Below are 21,951 nucleotides of genomic sequence, written 5' to 3' on the forward strand. Positions count from 1 at the left end.
GTGCAGGGGATCCTCCTCCTAGAGCCCCATAGAGGCTGTCGGACTCTTTGTTGGCCGACCCGGTACATATTATAGTCTTCCTTTATCTACACAAACACATGAAAAAGGTCATCATTTAGATGTGGTAGCTATGTCCTTAAAGGAGACTTTAGAGCCTTCTATCTCTCCAACCAATGATATCTGGTGTCAAGATATTTAGGCCGATCATTTCACTTATTATTTTAATTTAGTTTGGAATCAATTAAAATTTAAAAATCATTCAAGAATTAAAAAAGAACATTTTATAATCTTAATCCAGAGGAATATTGGTCACAATATGAGTTGTTAACAGAGCTTGGTGAAGGGTTTGATTTTTGGGACCATTGGATAGAAACAAATACATCTATTTTAGATAAAATTGCCCCTAAATGAAAAAGTAAACCTTGTTCGAATAAACATAAGTGGTTTGATAATGAACTCCTAAAAATGAAACAATTAGTAAGAGGATTGGAAAGGATCTGGCAAAAAACTGGAAAATTATTAGATTGGAATAACTGGAGATCCAACATAAAAATTTACAAACTACTGATAAAAGAAAAACGTAAAGCATTTTATTCATCTAAAATTGATTCATCTAATATGGGTTCCATGGGTATCAATACACAATAACTGTTCAATTTGGTTACAAATTTATTCGATACCACACGCCACACTCATTATTAGTGAGAAATGGAAAATTCCTCACTAATAATGGTCATATTATAATAACTCCAATCCCTCAAACCCCCAAAGAATCATTAGCATTAGTCACTAATTATAGACCAGTAACATCCATCCCATTTTTTGTAAAAAATTATGGAAAGATTGGTCCATTTTCAACTAATGGAACATCTTATCAATTTTCTCTCTTGCATGAATCTCAATCTGGTTTTAGCCCTTTATTTAGTACCGAGACAGTAATTGCAGCTATTTTGGACAATTTACATTCTTTGTTTGTAAAGGTCTTAATGTATTGATCATGCAATTTGATATGAATTCTGCATTTGATTTAATGGACCATGAGGAGAGGTATTAGAATGGATTCGGGGCTTTCTCATGTCTCACACCTATCAAGTTTGTTTTAATAATGATCTTTCAGGTATTTGGAATAATTCATCTGGTGTTCCGCAAGGTTCATCATTGCCCCCATTGCTTTTTAATGTTTATATGTCATCGTTAGGTGCATAATTGTCCCAGCTGAGGATAAAGCTGTTTAGTTATGCAGATGATTTTACGATCATTATTCCATTTGCTATTTCTCCTTCTAAAGTTATAACTAAAGCAACAGAAGTATTAGGTCTAATGGAGTAATGCATGACTGAATTTAGACTGAAGCTTAATTAAAAAAAACTAAGTTTTTTGTAGCTTCACCATGCCTGTTTAACACTAAAACATCATTTGGGGCAAGAGCAAGCTCTACAGGAGAGATGGACTGCACCTGAGCGCGGCAGGAACCAGACTTCTAGCAAACAACGCCAAGAGAGGAATAGAACAGGCTTTAAACTAAGAAGAAGGGGAAAGCCGACAGTCAACCAAGCATCGACAATTCAGAAGAAGGTATCTTGTGAAGATACTAAGGGGAAAAAAGGCTGGGAAGAAACAAAGGACAAATTGCAAGAGTCAATAAACCCAGAAGAAGAGGTTAGAAAGATTGTAGCAAAAGAGAAGAAACTAAAGACCAAAGCACAGGGAAAGGAAATGAAGGCAACAAAAAATACCAGGATCTAAATTGCATATATACTAAAGCAAGGAGCCTAAGAAACAAAATGGGGAAACTAGAAGCCATGGCCAGTGCAGAAAACATAGACATCATTGGAATCTCTGAAAGATGGTGGAGTGAGGAAAACAAATGGGATACTGCACTGCCGGGATACAAGCTCTATCGCCAGGACAGGTCAGGACAAAATGGAGGTGGAATAGCCCTATACATAAAAGAAAGCATACAATCGACAAGAATGGACACAGCAGAGACGACCAGCAAGCTGGAATCTCTATGGGTTAAAATACCGGGAAGGAAAGGGCCTGAAATAAAGATGGGCCTATACTATCGTCCACCCGGGTAAACCGGAGATATCGATGAGGAAATGGAAGCCGAGATGAAGTGAGAATGCAAAAGCAGCAACACGGTTATTATGGGAGACTTCAACTACCCCGGGATAGACTGGAGACTTGGAAGCTCAAAATGCGCTAGGGAGACAGAATTCCTGGAGGCTACACAAGATTGCTTCATGGAGCAGCTTGTTAGAGAACCGACGAGAGGAAATGCCACTCTGGATCTAATCCTAAATGGGTTAAGGGGACCTGCAAAGGAAGTGGAAGTAGTGGGACCGCTGGGAAACATATGATCAAGTTTAAGGTTGAGGTAGGAGTACCGAAAGGAAAAAGAACCATAGTGACAACTTTTAACTTCAGGAAAGGAAACTACGAAGCAATGAGGGAAATGGTAAGGAAGAAACTTAGGAACACTTCCAAAAAATGGCAAATGGTAAATCATGCCTGGTCTTTTTTCAAGGACACGGTGAGTGAGGCGCAAAATCTATACATCCCCAGATTCAGAAAGGGGTGCAAAAAGAGTCGAACAAATGACCAGGCGTGGATAACCAAAATAGTGAAGGAAGCGATAGGCAATAAGAAAAATTCATTCAGGAAACGGAAAAAGGACAAAACTGACGGGAACTGGAAAGAGCACAGAAAGTATCAAAAAGAATGTCACCGTGTGGTTCGAAAAGCCAAAAGAGAGTATGAAGAGAGGCTAGCCAGGGAAGCATGAAATTTCAAACCGTTCTTTAGATATGTTAAAGGGAAGCAGCCGGCTAGGGAGGAGGTGGGACCGCTGGACGACGGAGACAGGAAGGGAGTGGTGAAGGAGGAGAAAGAAGTGGCAGAAAGGCTTAACATGTTCTTTTCGTCTGTATTTACAAACAAAAACACATCCAACATACCAGAACCTGATCAATTCTTCAATGGAAGTCAAGCAAAGAAATTATCATCCATGGAAGTGAGCCTTGAAGATGTGCGCAGGCAGATAGAAAAACTAAAAACTGACAAATCCCCGGGTCCGGACGGAATACATCCAAGGGTTCTGAAGGAATTAAAGGAGGAGATAGCGGAACTACTGCAGCAAATTTGCAACTTATCCTTGAAAACAGGCGTGAACCCGAAGGATTGTAAGATAGCCAACGTTAAACCCATCTTTAAAAAGGGATCAAGAGGTGACCCGGGAAACTACAGACCGGTGAGCCTGACCTCGGTTCCGGGGAAAATGGCAGAAGCACTGATAAAAGAAAACATCGATGAACATTTTGAAAGAAACGAACTTCTTGAGATCGTGCCTAACGAATTTATTGCACTTCTTCGAAGGGATTAACAAACGGATGGACAAAGGAGACCCCATAGACATCATATAACTAGATTTCCAAAAAGCCTTTGACAAGGTGCCCCATGAACGTCTACTCCGGAAACTGAAGAACCATGGGGTGGAAGGAGACGTACATAGATGGATCAGAAACTGGTTGGAGGGTAGGAAACAGAGGGTAGGAGTGAAGGGCCACTACTCGGACTGGAGGAAGATCACGAGTGGTGTTCCGCAGGGCTCGGTGCTCGGGCCGATGCTATTTAATATATTTATAAATGATCTAGAAACAGGGACGAAGTGTGAGATAATAAAATTTGCAGTTGACACTAAACTATTTAATGGAGCTCGGACAAAGGAGGACTGCGAAGAATTGTAAAGGGACTTGGACAAATTAGGAGAATGGGCGACGAGATGGCAGATGAAGTTCAACGTTTAGAAGTGTAAAGTATTGCATGTAGGAAGCAGAAACCCGAGGTTCAATTACACGATGGGAGGGATGTTATTGAATGAGAGTACCCAAGAAAGGGACTTGGGGGTAATGGTGGACATGACAATGAAGGCGACGGCACAGTGCACAGCGGCCGCTAAGAGAGTCTGACCTCAGTACCGGGAAAGATGGTAGAGTCACTGATAAAGGACAGCATCATTGATCACCTTGACGGACACGGACTGATGAGGACCAGTCACTTCTTTGAGGGAGTAAACAGACAGATAGAGAAGGGCGATCCGGTCGACATTGTATATCTGGATTTTCAGAAGGTGTATGACAAGGTTCTGCATTAACGACTACTTTGGAAAATTGCAAGCCATGGAATCGAGGGTGAAATACTCACGTGGATTAAAAACTGGCTGGATCATAGGAAACAGAGAGTGGGGGTAAATGGACAATACTCAGACTGGAAGAGCATCACCAGTGGGGTGCCGCAGGGCTTGGTGCTTGGACCCGTGCTCTTCAACATCTTTATAAATTATCTAGATATTGGTATGACAAGTGAGGTGATTAAATTTGCAGACGATACGAAGTTATTCAGAGTAGTGAAGACACAGGGGGATTGCGAAGATCTGCAGCGTGACATAATCATTCTCAAGGAATGGTCATCAACATGGCAGATGAAGTTCAATGTGGCTAAGTGTAAGTGATGCATGTAGGTAACAAAAATTTCATGCACAAATACAAGATGTCCGGGGCGGTACTTGGAGAGACCTCCCAGGAAAGATACTTGGGAGTTATGATCGACAAGTCGATGAAGCCGTCCACGCAATGTGTGGCAAAAAGGGCGAACAGAATGCTAGGAATGATAAAGAAGGGGATCTTGAACAGATCAGAGAAGGTTATCAGGGTGCGTCCTCACCTGGAGTACTGCGTCCAGTACTGGTCGCCATACATGAAGAAGGACACTGTGAAATACTCACGTGGATTAAAAACTGGTTGGAGCATAGGAAACAGAGAGTGGAGATAAATGGACAATACTCGAACTGGAAGAGCGTCACCAGTGGAGTGCCACAGGGCTTGGTGCTTGGACCCGTGCTCTTTAACATCTTTATAAATGATCTGGACATAGGTACGACGAGCGAGGTGAAATTTGCGGATGATATGAAGTTATTCAGAGTAGTAAAGATGCAGGGGGATTGCGAAGATCTGCAACGTGACATAATCAAGCTCGAGGAATGGGCATCGACATGGCAGATGAGGTTCAATGTGGATAAGTGTAAAGTGATGCATGTTGGTAACAAAAATCTCATGCACGAATACAGGATACTTGGGGCGATACTTGGAGAGACCTCCCAGGAAAGGGACTTGGCAGTTCTGATCGACAAGTCGATGAAGCTGTCCACACAATGTGCGGCGGCAGCAAAAAGGGCAAACAGAATGCTAGGAATGATAAAGAAGGGGATCACGCACAGATCAGAGAAGGTTATCATGCCGCTGTACCGGGCCATGGTACGCCCTCACCTGGAGTACTGCATCTAGCACTGGTCGCCGTATATGAAGAAGGACACGGTACTACTTGAAAGGATCCAGAGAAGAGCGACTAAGATGGTTAAGGGGCTGGAGGAGCTGCCGTACAGCGAAAGATTAGAGAAACTGGGCCTCTTCTCCCTCGAACAGAGGAGATTGAGAGGGGACATGATCGAAACATTCAAGGTACTGAAGGGGATAGACTTAGTAGATAAGGACAGGTTGTTCACCCTCTCCAAGGTAGGTAGAACAAGAGGGCACTCTCTAAAGTTGAAAGGGGATAGATTTCATACAAACGTAAGGAAGTTCTTCTTCACCCAGAGGGTGGTAGAAAGCTGGAACGCTCTTCCAGAGGCTATTATAGGGGAAAACACCCTCCAAGGATTCAAGACAAAGTTAGACAAGTTTCTGCTGAACACGAACGTGCGCTGGTAGGGCTAGTCTCAGTTAGGGTGCTGGTCTTAACCAGAGGGCCGCCGTGTGAGTGAACTGCTGGACATGATGGACCACTGGTCTGAGTTAGCAGTGGCAATTCTTATGTTCTCATGCGCTTCCAGAGGACGTAATAGGGCAGAGTATGGTACTGGGGTTTAAGAAAGGATTGGACAATTTCCTGCTGGAAAAGAGGATAGAGGGCTATAAATAAAGGATTACTGCACAGGTCCTGGACCTGTTGGGCCGCCGCGTGAGCAGACTGCTGGGCACGATGGATCTCAGGTCTGACCCAGCGAAGGCACTGCTTATGTTCTTATGTAACTCAAACTAAAACTCAGCTCTCCTATTCATTAAGGTTTTGGGAATAATACTGGACCAGGGCTTGACTATGAAGAACCAGGCGAACTCTTTGGTCAGAAAGGGATTTTTTACTCCTTGGAAGCTTCGGTCCATTAGGGCGTATTTTGATGTTTCATCATTTACAGTTTTGGTACAGTCTCTTATACTAAGCCAACTTGATTACTGCAATATTGCCTATTTGGCAATTTCCCAGAAGAATATGCAACGATTGCAAATAGTACAAAATACGGTGGTCAGGCTGATTTTTAGGTTGAAGAAATATGATCACGTAACACCCTCTTATCGAGTACTGCATTGGCTGCCAATGGAAGCGCGGGTTAAGTTTAAGTTTGGTTGCTTCTGTTTTAAGGCTTTGTTTGGTTTAGCTCCCAAATATATAATTGAGCTTTTCTCTTTTGCAACCAAAAGAGAAACTCACATCTGAATTTTGTTTTTCTACCTGTTAGAGGATGTAAACTTAAACATCATCAAAATCTTTTCATATCAAGCAGCGTTATGGGGTAAGGATTTAGAACAATTGCTTTTGCTTACTGACATTTATGGGGAATTTAGGAGACATCTAAAAACATCTGTTTTCGAAGTACTTAGGCAGCTAATTCATAAAAATTTTATTATGCACTATTTTGATCATTTTAGTGTCTCTAATTATTGGCTTTTAACTTTTTCAGTTCTATTCAATTTCTTTTATTGTTTTATTGAACTTTTACGGCCTTGCGATATATAAACTGATTATTATTATTATTAGATAAGGCATAGAATATAATGATTTGAATGGGATCTCCCCTAGGATTTTGTGGGAAGGGTGCAAAGCGGTTATGAGGGCTTTGCAGGCCTATATTTCAAAAATCCATAAGGCACAGGAAGGAACATTGAGATGTCAATTACGGGAGGTGAAATGTCAGTGTAGCCGGGGGGAGGGGGGATTTGTCTGGACAGGCGCAGGTGCGTGACTTGACTCTGGCCTTGCACGAACTGGAGTTGGCTGTTGTAAGTGAAGCCCTTCAGAGTCCGTCAGGATCATTTTGAATTTAATAATAAAGCCAGTCGTTTATTGGCTAATAAATTGAAGAAGCAAGCCACCCATAATCATATTTTGCAGATATGTGATGGCCAGCGACAGCCTCAGACATCTAATACTGATATTAGTAATATATTTTTAGATTTTTATATAGGGTACAAGATACGGGTACGGTGGCTGAAATAGACGCCTAACTGGATTCTCTTCCACTACCCAGTCTCTCAGAGGTGGAAGCAACGGGGTTCTCGGGTCCTATAACAGTGGATGAGACATTGCAGGCAATTCAATCTCTGCTTGCGGGTAAGTCGCCTGGCCTGGACGGATTTTTAAATGGGTTTTTATAAATCTTTCTCCTCCACTCTGGCCCCTCTTCTTACCAGGGTCTTCATTTTCTTAGCTGATGGACAGCTGCTCCCATATTCTTGAAGGCTGGCAGATGTGACATTGATTTTGAAGCCAAGTAAGTCTCCTTCAGAATGCTAATCTTACTGGCCAATTTCACTTTTAAATAGTGATTATAAGATTTTTACTAAAATTCTGGCAACAAGGTTGCAGAATGTGGTAACAAATTTTTTTTTTTGTAATTCTTTATTCATTTTTATAACTTATTTCAAGTGCATCAAAAGGTATCAACTATTTTAACTTAAATATATCACTTGAAATTCTACAATTCTTCATATTAAATAGAATTATCCCTTTCCCTCCCATCCTTTCAACATCTCATAACGCTTATACCATATAATAAAATCCCCCCTACCCCTACCCCATTCTTACATTTGTACAAATCAGGGACAATAATACTTATTCATTGCAATAATTTGTTAATGGTCCCTACACATCTTGAAAGTTATTAAAATTTCCTTTCTGAATAGCTAATGTTCTTTCCATTTTATAAATATGACACACTGAATTCCACCAAAAACTGTTAGTTAGTTTAATCTCTTCCAATTTTTCCAATTGCATGTTATTTGTTGTATGGCAACTCCTGTTAAAATAAGTAAGAGTTTATTATTTTTGGAAGATATTTGGCTCTTAGCCCTCATAGACATTCCAAATAGTACTGTATCATACGATAATGCCACATGATTATCTAATAAACTATTAATTTGGCCCCAAATTGATTTCCAAAAATCCATAATAAATGGACAATAGAACAATAAATGGTCTAAAGCAGTGTTCTTCAACCTTTTTACACCCGTGGACCGGCAGAAATAAAATAATTATTTTGTGGACCGGCAAACTACTAAGACCGAAATAAAAAAACACATTTTCGCCCGTCTCCGCAAGCTCGGTCCCCACAAACCATCTGATCCCATCTGCACAAGCCTCAGTTATGATTTTATATTGAACGTATTTTATTAAAGTATAAAAAGAAACAATATTCTGTACAATTGTCATTTTATAAATATAAATATTCAGAGCAAGGACCAACAAAACCCCTGTCTCCCCTCCCCTTCACATATATCCCCTCTACTATCAAGAAAACTGAACAAGCCAAATTATTACAGAATGCTACACAGAAATATCATGCTAACAGAATACTGCAGTCACATATGATAGAAATAGTGTTAGGCTTTGCAGTCCCCAGTTATGTCTCTAGCAGTAGCAGGATATATATTTCAAATCTGATATATTGTAATGACAAAATAGAAATAAAATGATTTTTTTCTACCTTTTGTGGTCTCTGCTTTCATCTTCATTCCACTCTTCCTTCCAGCGTCTGCCCGTTCCATCCACTGTCTGGCCTCTCCTCCTTCCATATGTATCTGACTTCTTTCTATGCCCCTCTCTCCTTTCCATCCAACCTGTGCCTCCTCTCTCCTTTTTACATCATTCATTCCAGCTTCACTGCTTTCTTCATTTTTATCTCTCCTACACCAGATCTAGCATATTTATCCCTCTCTCATTTCTCTGCTGACCCCATTTCCAGCATCAATCTCTCTCTACTTTCTCATTCCTGTCTCTCCCCTTTCCCTCCTCTAATCTCCCTGCCAGCTGTTTCCTTCCTTTTTTCCTTCTCCCTTCCCTCCTCCCCCCTATACAACAGTAACTCTCTAACCATCCCTTTCCCTCTTCCCCTCCCAGCAGCATCTCTCTTTCTACCTCCAGGTGCAGTGGCAGCTCTCCCTTTATCCAGCAGCTTCCCAGCTTACAACAGTGGCTTCCTCTCCATCCAGCAGCTCTCAGTACTTGCCTGCAGCAGTGATTTCCTTAGGCAGCCTTAAGTCGTTGCTGCCTCTGAGGAAGGTAAAGTTGCCAAAGTGAATCACTGCCCTGGTAAGTATAGAGCTGCTAGGAGAGGAGACAGCCACTGTTGAAGGCTCCCTGCACATTCGCGACCCCCACCCCCCCCAAGCCGGCAAAAACTTTGCACCGCAGGCCCTGCCGCCCAAGACGAGCCGGAGGCCCCTATTCGCCGCATCCTGCACGTGGGCAGACTCTCAGCACAGACGCTGCTGATGGCCCCAATCTACACGCTGCCCCCACCGCGCACGCTGACCACCGCGCATCTCCCTTCTACTTGCCGCTTCCCCGCGGCCCTCTTCGGCGACTCGGCAGGGGCAGCGATCAAGACAGGCTTCCGACGTCGGGACCTTCCCTCTCTGAGTCCCGCCTATTTTTTTCAACTTCCTGTTTCCGCATAGGCGAGACTCAGAGGGAATGCCCGACGTCAGCAGCCTGTCTTGATCGCCCGAGGCTGGGCGGAACAGAAGATTTCCCCGAACACCACCAGGGCAGGAAATTTAACAGCGTCCATCTCGCCGGCCCTGCGCGGACCGGCAGGAATTTTCTGCGGACCGGCACCGGTCCGCGGACCGGCGGTTGAAGAACTGTGGTCTAAAGTCCCTACTTCAAGATGACAATGCCAACATCTATCAGACTTAGAGCAATCTAATTTTTGTAAACGAACAGGGGTCCAGAATGCTCTATGCAACAGAAAAAACCATGTTTGTCTCATAGATGCAGACATTGTACATCTCATCCTCCAAGACCAAATTTTTGGCCATTGAGACACAGTAATTAGATGCTTAATCTCAATGCTCCAAATGTCTCTAAGACCAGTCTTTGGTTTTTCTATTCATAAATCGAGATATTAATTTGTACCACTGAGCGGCCTGGTGTCCTAGAAGTCCACATGAAAGCATAAGAACTCCAAAGTATATTGATTATTTAGATTTTTCCACTCAGGGAACCCCACCTGAATGGCCTGTTTCAGTTGCATCCATCTAAAACTTTGTGATTTATTAAGGCCATATTTATGTTACAACTGTGAAAACACAAGCAGCTTACCATTGGAAATAACGCCTTCTAATACACGTATTCCTGCAATCATCCAATGCTTCCAGATGACCTTAAATCCGCCAATTTGAATCTTGGAGTTCAGCCATATAGTTTGATTTGTGAACTGGAATAAGTGTTATATTACTCACATATCTTAATGTTTTCCAAGTGTCTACTAATATTTTATTGTCTTTATATAATCTAGGCATTTTGATACTGAGAACATGCCACAATCGCAGAGGAAACATGAGTTGCCATTCCAACCATAACCAATCTGGGATATTGTCAATGGGCTCTAGGAGGATCCAATACATACCCTGGCGCATAATATAGGCTTGATGATACCTATAAAAGTTTGGAAAATTTACCCCACCCTCTGAAATCGGTTTTTGTAAAGATACTAAAGAAATTCTAACCTTTTTGCCCAGACAAATAAATTTTGTAAGAATAAAATTTAATTTTTTATAGAAGGACCCCTGAAAAAAAACTGGTATCATACCCATTTGATAACAAACCACAGGGGAAATCATCATTATAATAGTTTGGACTCTTCCCCACCAAGACAGATGTAAAGGATTCCATTGCTCACACATTTCCGTTACCTTCTGTAATAAAGATTTTTCATTTATCTTCATTGTTTCTTCCAGAGTATTTTTTATCCAAATGCCTAAGTACTTTATTCCATCCTCTTTCCATAGAAAGGGAAATGAATCAAATAAACCTTTTGTACAATGAACATTAAGTGGAAGAACTGATTTGCTCCAATTTATTTTATATCCTGAAAATTTTCCAAATTTCTCTATCAATTCAAGCAAGCATGGAATGGTTGTTTCAGGATTTCTCAAATAAAGCAAAATATCATCTGTATAAGCAGAGACTTTATATTCCAGATCTGAATAAGGAATACCCTGTATCTCCTTCGCTTGCTGAATAGCTAATAACAAGGGTTCTAAAACAATATCAAAAAGCAAAGGAGACAAGGGACAACCTTGTCTAACTCTTCTTTGCAGACTAAAACACTCTGAGAAATTATTACTAATATATAATCTAGCAACAGGGGAACTATACAATGTTTGAATCATTTGTATAAACCCTGTGGGGTTAATAATAATAATAAAAAAAAATGTCCAAAAAGTGTCCTAAATGGCTACTTGGACCATCAAAAAGCCTGATCGTCCAAGTACCCATAACCAAAGCTGTTTTTTAGATGTATCTAAAAATAGCTTAGGCCTTTCCCCTGCCACTAAACGCACAGAGAGAAAAGAGGTGTGTTTAGAGGAGGGGAAAGGGTGGGCAGTGGGCGGGAGGTGGGTCGACCTACACCTAGGCGTACAACAGGTATAACCAAAACATTAACAGGTTGCCTAGTCGGCACTTAGACCTTTATGACTTAGACGAAGTCAAACCAGGTCTAAGTGCCGAAAAAGGGTCCGCTGAGCTGCTGGCCGCTGGCGCCATCAGTTCAGCGGCCCGGCAACCTACCCACCGCAAGCATCGCGGCAGGAGAGATGTCTCATCTCCCCTACCGCGATGCAATCACTTCTCTACCCGAACTGCCGCGACCCGCAGCAGGAGAGATGCCCTATCTCTCCTGCCGCGGCAGCTCGGGTAGAGGAGTGATGGCATCGCGGTAGGGGAGATGAGGTATCTCTCTTGCCGCGATGCATCACCCCCCCACACACACAACATCAGGGCAAGAGGGAGCTCAAGCCCTCTTGCCCCCCCGACTCCCCGATGATATCGAGGCAAGAGGGAGCCCAAGCCCTCTTGCCCCGCCGACTCCCTGACGATATCGGGGCAAGAGGGAGCCCGAGCCCTCTTGCCCCGCCAATTAACATCGGGCCAGGAGAGAGCCCAAGCTCTCCTGGCTCCAGCGACCACCCCCCCCCCCCACGACTGGATTGGGCTAGGAGGGAGCCCAAGCCCTTCTGGCCCCGGCGACCCCCTACCCCCACCCTCCACTACATTTCGGGCAGGAGGGATCCCAGGCCCTCCTGCCCTCGACGCAATCCCCTTCCCCCCAACGACAAGTTTCTACTGAACTGGAATGTATGCAGGTGAGGCTATTCTTGGTTAGGGCACTGGTCTTTGACCTGGGGGCCGCTGCGTGAACGGATTGTTGGGCATGATGGAACACTGGTCTTATCAACAAAACGAGGAAGCTGATGGGACACTGCGGGGCATAGAGTACAGGAGTGGTGGAGGCTGCCTGCACATAGTGTACTGTTCACCTTGCCCTTCAAAATAATCATCATGGTGATGCGTTCTGTTATTGTAGCCAAGCAGCTCATCTTTCAGTCTCGGTGATACGCGGGGAGCAACATGTCCAGTCTGGAAAGGTAACACCACCTGCTCTGTTAGTGAGGTTGCTAATGCTTGGGGTTCGGAACATAAAGAATAAACCTTGATAGGCAGATCTGCGGCTGTCACCTCACAATGTCATGCAAGATGACAGTTGGGTGCTCACCTAAATTAACCGGGCGGAGTGCCCAACTAAAAGACGCTAAGGAAAACACTGCATATGGTTGTTAAAATTATGGAAAAATATTTTATTTAGGTAGCCAAAAAGGCACTTAAACGCCTCCAGCAAGTCCAAAACTCAGCAATCCACCTCCTATACAACCTCAACTATCATGACCCCATCTCCCCAGCCCTCTGCACAGAACACTGGCTACCAATCAACAAACACTGCACATTCAAGGCTCTTGTAATAGCGCGTAAAAGATTCCATGCCACCACCCCAGCCTACATAAGTTCTAAGGTACACCTGTACGCCCCTACCCGCCCCCTCCGCTCTAGAGCAGAGAGACTGTGTATCCCCCCAGGAAGGTCTCTCCTGAAGGAAACTGCCCACAAACGCTCCTATGTCTGCTTTTTCACAATCCCTTTCTCCCTTTACCCAGATTAAGATTTAAAAGGCTAGTCCATTATTTGGGATAGTAAATTCAAAATAAACTTGGAAACTTGGATTTCTCACTTGACAGATTTCAGCCTTATATTCTGCATGCATGCAGATTAGCCCTAAAATGAGGGTTGTTGTTTTTTGTTTTTTTTTTAAATAAGCATCTCTCGGGTACAAATTTACATTGTAAGCTCATGGGGGAAATGGAAATACTGTACTGGAATGTAGCTTACCTTGAGCTACCACTAAATTCAAAATAAAGAAATATGTAAATGCTTAATCTTATACCCACCTCAAGAATTGGACACATGGCATTAGCAGTGGTGCCTCCAAGTGCCTTGCAGAACTTATAGAACGATTCAAGGTAAGCCTGCAACAAAACAAAAAAGAAATAACTTTTAGGCTCCTGTGCACATATTTGATCACTTCATTCATTGCTCCCCTTTTTCAGCTTGTTAATTAATAAATTAAATAACAATCCCAGTACAGACTTCTCAGGAAACTACAAAGCTGTGGAATAGAGGGAGATATACTAATATGGGTAGACAAATGGCTGGAGAACAGAAAGCAGAGAGTGGGCATAAATGGAAGTTCTCAGACTGGGATAAAGTGACTAGCGGTGTGCCCCAGTGCTTGGTACTTGGGCCCATCTTATTTAATATTTTCATCAATGACCTAGAAGGAGGAACATCCAGTGAGATCATCAAGTTTGCAGACGACACAAAGCTATGCCGGGCAATCAGATCGCAGAAGGATAGCGAGGAACTCCAGAGTGATTTGTGTTAGTTAGAGAAATGGGCAGAGAAATGGCAGATGTAGTTTAATGTGGAAAAGTGCAAAGTAATTCATTTAGGCAGAAAGAACAAGTTACACGAGTATAAAATGTCAGGTGCAACTCTAGGTAAGAGCGAACACTACCTGGGTGTACTGATAGGATCCTGAAACCATCAGCACAATGCGTGGTAGCTGCAAAGAAAGCAAATAGAATGTTAGGCATGATAAAGAAGGGGATCACGAGCAGATCGGAGAGGGTTATAATGCCACTTTATAGAGCAATGGTCAGACCACACTTGGAATACTGTGTCCAACATTGGTCTCCCAACTTAAAGAAGGATATAAAACTGCTGGAGAGGGTGCAGAGACAAGCAACGAAGCTGGTAAAAGGTATGGAGAACTTGGAATACGAGGAACGACTTAGGAGACTGGGACTGTTCTCCCTTGGGAAGAGGAGACTGCGAGGGGATATGATCGAGACTTTCAAAATACTGAAAGGAATCGACAAAATAGAGCAGGAAAATAAGTTATTTACAATGTCCAATGTGACACAGACAAGAGGACATTGACTGAAGCTGGGGAGGGACAAGTCCAGGACAAATATCAGGAAGTTCTGCTTCACGCAGCGAGTGGTGGTCACCTGGAATGCTCTCCCAGAGGAGGTTATTGCGGAATCCACCGTTCTAGGATTTAAAAGCAAACTAGATGCACATCTCCTTATGAGAGGCATAGAGGGATATGGGTGGCTAAAATTACGCTAGGTGTACACCTGGCTGGGCCTCTGCGTGTGTGGATCGCCGGACTTGATAGACTGAAGGTCTGATCCGGAGATGGCGGTTCTTATGTAACTTATCTATGGGCAGCTGTATGCCGAGATAGTAAAAAGAAATGTACACCCATTGCAGCGGGCTCACAGAGACTCGGGAAGTGCAAGGGCCTCTGACTTCAAGTAGTTGAGCCAGAAGCCTTAAAGTCCCCATATTCCCAGAAGCTGTCCAAGACTATATATTGGGCAAAACATTGGGCTCAGTCAAATAGACTTTAAAGTCATGGGCTCCCACTACCATCCCCTGTATCTGGGTTGTCCTGGATTTCTCAAGGAGAATCCAAGGTCAATATAAATAACAAGAGTGAGAGGGGGTACCCCTGGCATGCACACCTCTATAAATCAGGAAGGAATCTGAAAGTGCCTGCAAATCTCTATAGAGGGTACCAATCGCTCGTATAAACCAGGGTCCTAGGCCAAATGTCCTTAAAAACATCGAATAAGAAACTCCAGTCTAACTGGTCAATGGCCTTCTTGGAATCAAAACTGACCACCAGAGAAGGGAGCTGGGGTCCTGGGCCGCTCTTGTCACACCCGCGCTCTGGCGCTGGGTTGCGAGCCCCGGGATCGTGACACAATACTCTGGCCTGGCGTGTCCCCTACTACCAAGGGACCCTTCAGGACTTTGCTTGGCTTTCTACCAGCCTAATAAGGGCATGCAAGGCAAGAGTCTCAGACAGGATGTAGTAAATCAAAAGGTTTTATTATGATCACTGGTTTCATTCAACACAAGAAATAGGCTTCAGCTCAGCAGGTTTCAAAACAAGCACTCAATACTATGAGGCAAACACAAGCTGCTCAAACAAGGCAAAAGCTTCAAAATCCAGCGTCCAGGTTTTTGGGTGTGTCCCATACATACAGTCTCCTGCCTCTGGACTTTCTTAGCAAACTTTATACAGTCATTTTCACCAGGGCAGTTTGGTTTTAGAAACCTTAACTGAGCTGCTTCAGCTCCAGCAGCTGTACCAGTTCAAAGGTAGGTAAATCCAGAAAAGAAAACAAACTTTACCAACAAAACTGAGCAACGAGAAACCTGGCCAGCATGTCACATGGTTTCCCAGCTTAATGTTTCCTCTCACACACTGTTGCTCTGTAAAACGGATTCCTCAGTTGTACAAGTTTCACAAGGCACACTCAGCACATCTGGGGCTGTGAAGGAGTTTTCTTTCTGCCTAGCCCTAGCTCGGGAACATGCAGCTCCCTGCTGTACCGTTCAGTTAATCAATTATGCACAGCTGCTAGCAGGGGAAAAAGTTTGCTAGCCTCATAAATAAAGCTTTCCAGCAGTGGCTCAAAGTTCACTATCTGAAGGGTGAGACATACAAATCCCCTTCACTGAGGGCTTCACTACTGTGGATACAGGCAATATACATATTCCTTACTGCATGTCAACGTCCATGGGCACAACCTCCGGTCCTACCAGACTCTCTTGTGTCTCCATGGGTTTCCCTGGGGTTCCTTCCTCACTCCCAGGGTCAGCAGTAAGCTCCTCTGCTTCCAACATCTGCCAGTCTGCAGAACCTGCCTCCTCGGGGTGAAGAGAGAGTGGATGGTTCTCTCTGGTTTGCCTCCAGGCTGCTTCCCCCCTTAGTGTTCTAATCTGACTCATTTTAAGCTGTGGAGGGACCCTCCCATTCAGCCTAGGTGGGGGAGGGGCCTTCCACACACAGGCTTGTTCTATCTGCCTAAGTGCAGGATCTTTTCCAGCCTTAACTCTTGCCTGGACAGGTTGCTGGAAAGGAAGTAATCCCCTAGCAGACTTGGGGACAGGTTTCAACCCTGTGCAGGTTTTCTGCTTCAACCTTTCCTGCTCTGCCTCATCTGATTCTACTTCCAGGTCTGAGCAGTAGTCAGCTAAGTCCAAAGTCGGGGACACTACCTGATCAGCTCTTTTACAAAGGGGTATATTGTATTTCTTCCTAATCCCTTTGGCAAAACCCGGACCGGACTTGGGTTTGTCATAGAAAGGACCCAAAACGGGCTTGGGTTTGTCACACTCTTTCCAGGGATGCCAAAATTCAGCTCATGTTCTTTGCAACAGAGTGGCACATAGCCCATTTGCTGCTCCAAAATAAGATCAGGAAGTTCTGTGGCCAAATGATTAGCCAAGACATTTGCAAAAAGTTTTGCCTCGAAATTCAGCAGTGAAATCAGTCTATAGGATTCAGGTTTATTCGGTTCCCTGCCCAGCTTCAACAAAACAATAATTTGTGCTACAATGAGATGTCTAGGGAGTCTCCCAGACTCTACAGCAGGGGTATCAAACTCAATCACATAAGGGGCCAAAATTTAAACATAGGCTAAGTCGCGGGCCAAATTTTTTATTAAGGTGCGTTAACTGATTTTTATTAAGATATTAAGGTATGCTAACTGATTTAGCGCGTGCTAAATGCGCATCTTAATAAAAGGACCCCTTAGTCTTAGCAGAAGTATAAGGTTACAACCTCTCCAACCCCATGCCAGCTCTGTGATAAAAACAAAATAAATTTAAAAAAGGCTTTTCCTCTCTCTTTTAGGTCATAGTTCACGCTTGCTGTCTAACACCAGCTCTGGCAGGATACACATTTCAAATCTGACATATTGTAATCACAAAACAGAAAATAAAATTTTTTTCTACCTTTTGTTGTCTGGTCATTATTCAAATCATGTTGGTCCCAGACTCTGGTTATCTTCTGATAACTCGCTTGATAGGGTCTCCTTCCCATTTGTGTGCCTACGTGCTGAGCTCACTGCCTACGTGACAGAGACTATTGCTGCTGATTCGCCGGGAGGTGTCACATGCAGGCTAGAGTGAGAGGATAGTCTGCATAATGCTAGAGCGGGAGGACAGAGTCCTCCTCCTCCCCCAGGACAAGGTTGCTGCACGAGCAGAAAGCATCAGCACCTGACTGCTCGATCAGAGCACAAGCTCTGCTGAAGTAAGTCTATTATTATTAGTAGTAGTATTGTTTATTGTCTGTTTTCATCTTAACCCCTCCACCCCCCATTTGTGTACTGTAAATATACGGCAGCTTTTCAGAGCCTCTTCTGTTTGCCTAAGGGTTGATGGTTTCCTGGGGAGAGCAGTGCAGTGTACTTTTTTCCTATGAATTTTTGAAGTTATTTGCAAACCTTTTTTTTTTTCCAACCATGAAATTTGCTTCAGTTAATTCTAACCATAAGTTTTAAGTCGTAGGCTGAAAGAAGAACGGCATCTGATCTGTGGTGTATCTATGTTCTGTATATATGAAAAGGATTATTTTCTTTTAGCATTGACTGTGCAGGATCGATCTGTATTAATCTGGCTTCAGTTTAACAATGGGTATATTGATGTTCTAATGTTCACTGCAGTGTTTATGATGCTACCTTTTCCTAGGTGCACCCTTGCTGTGTGACTCTTGGATTATTATTAAAAATATATTTTTATAGAGAAGAGGGGGGTGTTAAAAAATGATCTTATTTTATTGTTGTTTAAAATAAACTAAGATTTTTTAAAAATCAAAACTTTCTGAAGTAATTGTTGTTTTTCATGGGGACAGGTAACTTTTAGGGGGGGAATGCGGGGATGGAGGGGATTTCTCACAGGGACGGGTGGGATTTTGGCAGGGATGGGTGGGGACAGGTGGGATTTCAGTCACTGTGCAACTCTATTTGACACCCCTGCTCTACAGTGTAATTGAACGTAGCTGCCATAAGCAGGACTACCTCGGCATGCAAGATATTATAATATTCACTTCGCAACCCATCGGGGCCTGGTGACTTCCCTAATAGTCCATTCAATCTCATCAGCTGAGAAGGGGGTATCCATCTTAGACCTAGACCAGTGGTCGGCAAACTGCGGCTCTTTAGCCACTTGAGTGCAGCTCTGTGTCAGCCTAGAGGCCTCTGGGAGATTATATCAATCTGACCCTGGCATGGGAAGGCAGATAGACCCTTAGTGCAGGGAAACTGTTTTAAGTAGCCCTGATTGATATATTTTAAGTTTCAAGTAGCCCTGCTTGAATCATGGCTAGCTAAAAGGTGTTAATGTCTGATTAAGAGGGTGCTTAGGACAAGGGTGCACAGATCAAGCCAGAGACTTAATCCCATCAGGTTTCTCACCCTCCTTTGTTAATTAAATTAACCATTGTCTCAAACAGTTTACAAATTCTAAACAGAAAGATACTGGGAGATACAATATTTTCTCTATTCAGAATAAGATTCCAAGGTATAAAAGCCTGCTCTCTGCAACACACAGCTCTCTCTCTTTTTCTATGCAGCTATCAAGAGCTCTCTCTTTTTCTATGCAGCTATCAAGAGCTCTCTCTTTTCCTATGCAGCTATCTCTTGGCTCTTCTGCAAGCTTCTATGTCCCTCTCTGCCTCTGACCTCTGTAAGGCAGTGAGACTGCTTGCTCTCTGCTTAAATGTAATGCTCTCTGCTTAATTGTAATGCTTATAAATATTACTTTTCTGTAAGACTATTTCTATAATATATTCTTTATATAATCACCCCTGGCTGTGCTTCTTATTTGATTCTATCCCTAATGAAACTTCTGTGAAGGAACTGAACCTGGGACCTGGCGTTTGTCAGTACGCCTTTCACTTAACCCCTACCACCTAATATTGTGGGGGCCACTTTCAAACTGACATTTTGGGGGCTCTGTCTCGGTCCTTCCTGATGATTTCATTTGGGTAAGTAGAATTTAAGTTTTTTTTTTAATGCACTGTGCAATAGGATTATGTATAGACAGAGTGATATAGAAATCAAAAGTCCTGGGAAAACCCTTAGATTGATTGTACGTTAGACTGGATGACACACTGTTGAAAAGTTCCAGAAATATTGTGGGGTTTTATACTTGGTGAGATTTTATATAGCAATTGACTTTCTATTTCTGATTGATAGACAGAGTGAGATAGAAATCAAAAGTCCTTTTGGAACCCTTAAATTGTTTTAGACTGGATGACACAATTGTGAAAAGTTTCAGTAATATTTTGGGTTTTATATTTGGTGAGATTTTACTATCAAAAGGCTTTGTAGTGTTACCTGTGCCAGTTTGCATTGTATGATTTGCTATTATATGCTTGCTAGGGTGTTGCATGTAAGAATATTTGAGCTGCTCTGAAGAAAAGCAGGGTTCAAAGTGAAAACAGTCACTCAATTAAGACACGCCACATCTGTATAACTTTTACTTTGCTAACCTTGTGCTTTTAATTCTATTTCTTGTCAGTCTCTGCTCTGGTGAAAGGCCCAGTGCACACTGGACTGGAACTGGCAGCTGACATCTCTGCTCTTCTATATTTTATCCTGCTAAACTTCTGCCTGTAAATTTCAGGTAGTAACCAGTGTGGGCAAGTGTGGGCATAAGTGTATTATTTATGCCAATGACTCTTGCCTAACACGCTTTACCTCGCTTTTCTACCTATTAACTAAAGTCTCCCTCCTTCATAAGTGGGAGCATTTCAATCTCAAAGGCTACACACTGACAGGGACATTTAGAAGCCCATTCTCTCTCATGAAATATATGAGCAAGGCCCACGAACCAATGCAGACTTCTGCAGCCTCAAATATGAACCCTTTTGATTTCCAAGAACTCACAGATATTGTACACAAATATTTTGATAAGAAAGGGGGTCCATATGAGGGTAATTTTCCAGAAAACACATGGCACGATATTCAGAAACAAATGGTTTCTCATTCTCAGGAGTTTAGAAAGAAAACAGATAAACGCAAATGCCTTTTCATTCAGGGCTTATGTAGAGGACTTATTAGCCTAAGACAAGATAATACTGACTTGAACACTCAGTGCCATCAGCTGTCCAAAGACTTAGATGAGGCACAAATTAATATATCCATGCTAAGAACCCAAATTGTTCAGGCCACAAATTCCTTTTTAACTGTAAATGAACAATTAGAAGAGGCCAAGGCAGAATTAAAGTATTTAAAGTCAAAATGTGCCTTACAGATTCTGCCGTCTGCACCTGTGCCACCATCACCATATAATCCATGTAGTCAGTTTATAGAGAAACAGAAAACCATTTTTGTAGCAGGTCAGAGAAAGGGTAAACTAGCTACAGATGTAGAACAGGAAGAAGAACCGACAAACGAAAGTGAGGAAAATTCATTACCAGGCCAGAGCAATACCAATAGTACCCCTATAAGTGACACAGCTCCAGTAACTGTAGTGCTGCAGGGACATATGAAAGATAGTGATATTGAAAGAATAGTGGAGAAAGTGGGCCCTATGCCTTTTAACATAAATGAATGGTGCAAATGGGCTACTGACATACTGATTCACTGGGGTCTAGGGAAATACAAAAGGAACAATGCAGATTTTGATAAGCTTATGCACCTAGCCCTGGGTCCACATTATTATAAATTTGGATCTCTTGTTCATCCATACCAATTTGTAAAGATGGGCATCGAACAACTATTTCGCTGCACCTCTTTGCAAGTACTTAGAACTCTTTCACCCCTGCCAAGTGATACACCAGAGCAGTTTGCATATAGAGTGTGGGTAATCAACGCGGTACTTAACGAACATGAATATTGGCCCACTTCCTCAGATTATGGCCAGAGAGAACATAAAGAATTCCTATTAGAATTATTATCTCCCGAGATTACTAAACACCTTCTGTTGTTCTCGGAGGACCCTAAAACCATGCCTTTTGACACTTTACTGCTCAGGATTGGGTCTGTGTGGAAGACCCAGCCAGCTCAAATTATTTCAGTCTCAGAAGCTAGAAGGTGGCGTGCTGAGGGAGCACCCCAATACAATAAAACACCACACACAGGAAATAGAGGGCATGGCAGAGGTAGTTACAGAAATGCCTCCACTTACATTCCTTTCCATGAGCTCAGGGCACAGACAGAAGCATTACATAAAGAGAAAATGAAATGGGAACAGGATCGTCACACAATGCAGATAGAATTGGACAGAGTAAAAAGTGATTTGACAGCTAGGAACAACAGTGCTAGTCCATAGGGATGTCCTGACTCTCTGTATCCGAATGCCAAGGTGACTCAGGCCTTCACAGCCCAGCCAGACTCCTTTCACTTACCT

The 21,951-nt window shown here is 42.9% G+C and overlaps 1 protein-coding gene across 1 annotated transcript in view; it reads right to left on the reverse strand.

The window, feature by feature from the left end:
* Positions 1 to 21,951, reverse strand: part of LOC117359286 (V-type proton ATPase subunit d 1) — a 642,574-nt gene that overhangs the window by 267,827 nt on the left and 352,796 nt on the right. The window contains exon 6 of the mRNA XM_033941795.1: positions 13,623 to 13,700. Coding sequence (XP_033797686.1) covers positions 13,623 to 13,700 — 78 coding nt within the window. The remainder of the gene's footprint in view (positions 1 to 13,622; positions 13,701 to 21,951) is intronic.

Source organism: Geotrypetes seraphini, chromosome 4 (genome assembly GCF_902459505.1).
Source record: "Geotrypetes seraphini chromosome 4, aGeoSer1.1, whole genome shotgun sequence".
NCBI classification, from domain to species: domain Eukaryota; kingdom Metazoa; phylum Chordata; class Amphibia; order Gymnophiona; family Dermophiidae; genus Geotrypetes; species Geotrypetes seraphini.